Genomic DNA, 5000 nt, shown 5'->3' with positions numbered 1-5000 from the left:
ACCTATTGCTTGTTGTGCTCTCTTTATCAATTTAAAAACTGATAAAATAGTGCACTTTTCAAGATGCTGTGCCTTATATTGCGCTAACATAAGGCATGCTGTGTTAAATACAGAGAAAGAAATATTTGTTAGCAGCTTTTCCTGCAACCATTCAGTAAATAAATAATTCAGTGTCATCTGTCAGTAAATCTTGGATTTGAATCTCTTGGAATTTCTGAACAGTCAGGCTCACAGAGATTCTGCAACCATGTTTCTCTTCCAAGTCTGTGGTACAATTGCCAGGTGTCAAGCCCTGAATAAAATGCAAACAAACAAGACAAAACCATGGTGCACGATATAGACTATGAGAAGTCCCTCTTTTGCTTAGTCCATCAAGCTAGAGGACCTTAAATAAACCACAAGGAAAATTGAAATTGTTGCTTGAAATCCTGGGGGTGAGACGCCCCCAGGGGTTTGCACAGCCATTTCAGTTTTTCTCACGGCTTTCTCTTGTGTCACGCACAACAGACAAAGCCAAAGAGGGACTACTCGTACTCTATGCATGATACAGCCACTCTATTCCATGTTTGTTTCTGTTTGAATGTTACACAGGCAATAGATTTTTCTGTGTACCTCATGCTGTGTTATTGGGGTGACTATGGGTTTGTACATGTTTATAGTTTTCAACAGCAAGCAGCCAGTAGGAAGCTGATATATAACAAAGTCAGCTACGATGTAGTTATTTTAGAACTGGGCAGATTACAAAGTTTGGTCTGTTTGCTTGGTGGCATGGATAGTAACATACTAGTGTGAGCCTTGAAGAAGATGAAGTTAAGGAACTTGTAACTGTCTTGGCTCCTTAGTGGGAAAAACTGTGTAACTAACGAGTATAAGAAAGAATCCTGAACTGATTTTTAGATTTTAAGATCATTTATATTTTCATTCATTCATTTGTTTCCTTTTTTGAAGAAACTACACTGTAGGATCAAACAAAAGGCTAATGTGTCTTTGTTTTGCAGGAGTGATCGAGTCACTGTTCAGGAACGTGAGAAGATGGAACTTGATCTTGAACGTAAAGAAGAAGAGAAAAAGAAGATCCATGAGGAAAGGACAAAAACGTCACGCAAGGTAACAAAATGAAGTGAAAACAGAAATAACTTCCTGCAGTTGTAGATAAGAACTTGGATGTGTGTAACATTGTTCATTGTAAATGTATAGAATGCAAGAATGCAAAAATGTCTGTAAATAACCTTTTGATCTGCCCCTCTCAACTCAGTTGGGAGTTAATAAACCTTGTTATATTTAAATAATTTGAAATATTTATTTCCAGTGTTTAAATGCTTAGCCTCATTAGTACTTGTGCTAAATCACTTAACAGTGGTAGCGATTGGGTTTCTTTTTCTTTGTTTCTTTCTTTCTTCCTTCCTTCCTTCCTTCCTTCCTTCCTTCCTTCCTTCCTTCCTTCCTTCCTTCCTTCCTTCCTTCCTTCCTTCCTTCCTTTCTTTCTTTCTTTCTTTCTTTCTTTCTTTCTTTCTTTCTTTCTTTCTTTCTTTCTTTCTTTCTTTATTTATTTATTCATTTTATCCATCCTTTCTGTTTGACAGCTTGTTGAAGAGCTTCTAAGAAAAGAATTACAGGAGGAACAAGAAGGTAAATGGCTATGTTAGAACATGTCTCATAAATGAGTTACGACTCCAGTTTTGAACATACATGTACAGTTAATCTTAGATTCTTGTTATAAACATCTTTTATTTTCTATCTGGTTCCACAGATTGTGTTTGTTAATTTAATTCAGGGTCTTGACAAAGTTCAGATGTAAAGTAGTCTTAGGTTTTTGTCCTTTTTCTTGTACATTGTAGATCTTCCTTTCCCTTGCATCCAAGGTCAGGTTTCATCTTCTCACATTCCTGAAGGACTCTCCCACTTGTGCATAACATTGACACATTAGCCTCCTCTTTGATCCTACATCATAGTTTCTTCAAAAACAAGAAACTTTGGTTTTCTGCAGGAGGCTATTCCTGAGTCAGTCCTTAGTCTAAATTCCTTTTGATGCATTGTGACACTTAATAACTGCTTTAAGAATGTACTGTCCAGGTAGAAAAGCATTTAAACAAAACAATGCGAGGAAGTCTTGGAGCATTTCATGTAGATCTGGAATGCAAAAGTGTGGCATGCTAAGACTTTTCATGTTTTAAATGCCTCCTATTTTGTTTCAGTGGACAATGAGGAGGATGTCATCATAACAGATGATGAAGATGACGAGGAAGAGGTAAAGAGCTTGTTTTTTGTGTGCATCTCAATACACTGTCAGGCACGACAGGTGACTAGAACGAAGAAATGTGTCTTGACGAACCGTCATATTCACAGAACTGACATCAGCTGTAATGTATGATAATTGGCTCTAATGTATGATAATTAGCTGTAATGAATGATAATCAGTAAGGAGAAACTGATAATTGTTTTTTTTGGGGACTGGAACCAAAAGATGTCACATTTCTCTTAAGGGCTAGTTTCCAGATTTACTGTCTTCGTATATCTTCTGTAAATGTTAACCCTATACATTTGTGCACCTTACATAACTTTGCTAAATACAATGTACATACTTCAATACACAGCGTACAGTGTACATGAGGACAATGTCAGTTGCAGTGTGAATGGTTTGCATGCACATCTATCCATTTTGCTCTAGGCAAAACCCGTTTCTTGTGTTGTTATAAGAGTTTTTACGGACGTTGTTTTTTTTTCTTTTTAGTATGAAGCTTGGAAAGTTCGTGAGCTAAAACGTATCAAGAGAGACAGAGAGGAAAGAGAGCAGTAAGTAGTTAATTCGTTAATTTTGTTTGCATTGAAGTTCATTTTCTACTCACGTAGTGGTCATGAGAAACCTCTTAGGCTAAATGTGACAGCTACTAGTTTGTATAGTTTGATCGTCCGGGTGAGGGTAGTTCTTAAAAGAACTGTTGTTGGCGATTGACGTTTCAACAACCTGAGCGAAAGTCATCTTCAGAGTCAAGTGAATTGTGTTTGTCAGTCGATGATGTTATAAGCCTGGTCCGTTGAAAGTGATTGGTCAGTTTAGCCGTGATGGTATTGGCTGTAAGACTCATGTAAAGTTTGTCAACAGTCATTGGTTGGTTCCTGTAAGCTTTGATCCGTCTATTGTTGTTTGAATTAAGTCGGTCTGTTTGTCGTTTGTGACAGCTGCTATTGTGCTGCTCTTATTTCTTTGTCCTACGGAATCTCCGGTACCCTGCACTGTAGGAACTTCTTCTCCTCAGAGTGGGTTTTTGATTGTTACTAGTGGATGTTGATCATAAAATTGACAAGTGTTTGTTTTGTTTCAATGTTATTTAGATTGGAGAGAGAACGCCAAGATGTGGATCGTCTTCGCAACCTGACCGAGGAGGAATGGAGAATGGAAGTGAAAAGCAACCCAAAACAGATCACCAACAAGGCAGCCAAGGGAAAATACAGATTCTTACAAAAATACTATCACCGTGGTGCTTTCTTCCTGGTGAGTGTATATGCTTTCACCATGGCAATTCAGGGCTGCCAATAAGAGCCGTAACCTGTTGCGCCTTTTACAGCTGAGCATGCTTGAGGGGCCCTTGTTGTTACTTGTGAACTTGGCTGTAGTTGATACAATTCACCCATAAAGTAACAATTTTTTTACGGGAGTGAAGATAAAGGCTGCAGGTGAATCAAAACTTAACGACAGCCCTGCCAATTTATGGCGTCACTTTTTGCCATGACTGGGCTGGTAGCGAGACGCTTAATGCTCTTCCTTTATAGCGAAGATATTTGTTTACAAACACTGTTTTTGTTATTTAAATGTTGAAAACGTTAAACAGAAGAACTCTTTGTTTCACTAGCCACTAGTTCTGTGGTTGACATATTAATAACAATAGGTGGCGTCACTGATATCTTTGCTTTGAGGTGGCAGTGTAGCCTAGTGGTTAGGGCGCTGGATCGGGTTCAAATGTTTCTCCAAACCACTGGATAGAATTGTGTTGTGTGGTCCTGAATTCAACTCTTCCATGTCTTGTGACTACCTCAAACTACTAGCTGTGATTTCCTAACAAGTTTCTGTTTATTTACAAGTTGTTTGTTTATTAAAAAGGGCCACGATATAACTTATTTGCCAATCTCCTGGTTTTCCTGGCTATGCTACATTTTCTACATCCTGGTGAATTGTGATTGTTATATTGGAACTCACCCCACTCTATTGATTTTTCTTCTTTCAAAGGATAAAGAGGATGGTGTGTACACACGGGACTTTGCTAAACCCACTCTGGAGGATCACTTTGATAAAACGATTATTCCTAAAGTAATGCAGGTAAGATAAAACATAAACGCTCCTCACTTTTGAACGAGTGTTCTACGTGTAAGTAACTTGGACACATCCTGGAACTTCTGTTTAGTGTAACTCTGTCGATCTATTTTATAAAAGATGTGATTGTTTTTTGTTCAAGTTGTACCATATTTCACTGCAGAGTCATTCGTTTTGTTGAAAGGAATTTTCAGATGGATGGTATTTCTTTTTTTTTTTCATCGCTAAGAAGTTTAAATACGTCCCAGTGTATTAATATGTGGAGATACAAGTATGCAGACAGATTAAATTTCTTTTGCAGGTCAAGAACTTTGGTCGATCAGGTAGAACGAAATACACTCATTTGGTTGATCAAGATACAACACAGGTATGTCATGTAAAAGGTTAAAGTATGTGTGTACTACTTGTAACAATCTAGTTACTCTAATCAAAATATAATGGTTAATATAATTATATTATATCAGATGTATGGTAGGCACCGGTTAATCTTGTTTCTTGTGGATTTAATGATTTTTGTGTGGGAGTGGTGGAAAAAAGTAAAAAAAAAAAAAAAACAGGATTAATCAGTCCCTTCCATACTACTCAGATTACAGGGTTGGTGGTTGTCCACTCGCTGGATTTGAAATTGTGCAGTCTGCTGTAACAAAGACTTTGTTCAGAAGATGTGCAAACAGTAGGACGCTAATATTAT

General features: G+C 37.5%; 1 protein-coding gene across 1 annotated transcript in view; it reads left to right on the top strand.

Moving 5' to 3' along the window:
• Positions 1-5000, top strand: part of LOC145499672 (microfibrillar-associated protein 1-like) — an 11214-nt gene that overhangs the window by 5360 nt on the left and 854 nt on the right. Inside the window, exons 11-17 of the mRNA XM_081479201.1 lie at positions 999-1107; positions 1584-1629; positions 2196-2248; positions 2732-2793; positions 3334-3493; positions 4226-4315; positions 4611-4676. Coding sequence (XP_081335327.1) covers positions 999-1107; positions 1584-1629; positions 2196-2248; positions 2732-2793; positions 3334-3493; positions 4226-4315; positions 4611-4676 — 586 coding nt within the window. The remainder of the gene's footprint in view (positions 1-998; positions 1108-1583; positions 1630-2195; positions 2249-2731; positions 2794-3333; positions 3494-4225; positions 4316-4610; positions 4677-5000) is intronic.

Source organism: Orbicella franksi, chromosome 10 (assembly GCF_964199315.1).
Source record: "Orbicella franksi chromosome 10, jaOrbFran1.1, whole genome shotgun sequence".
Lineage (NCBI taxonomy): Eukaryota > Metazoa > Cnidaria > Anthozoa > Scleractinia > Merulinidae > Orbicella > Orbicella franksi.
This window is presented reverse-complemented; position numbering and strand designations above follow the sequence as displayed.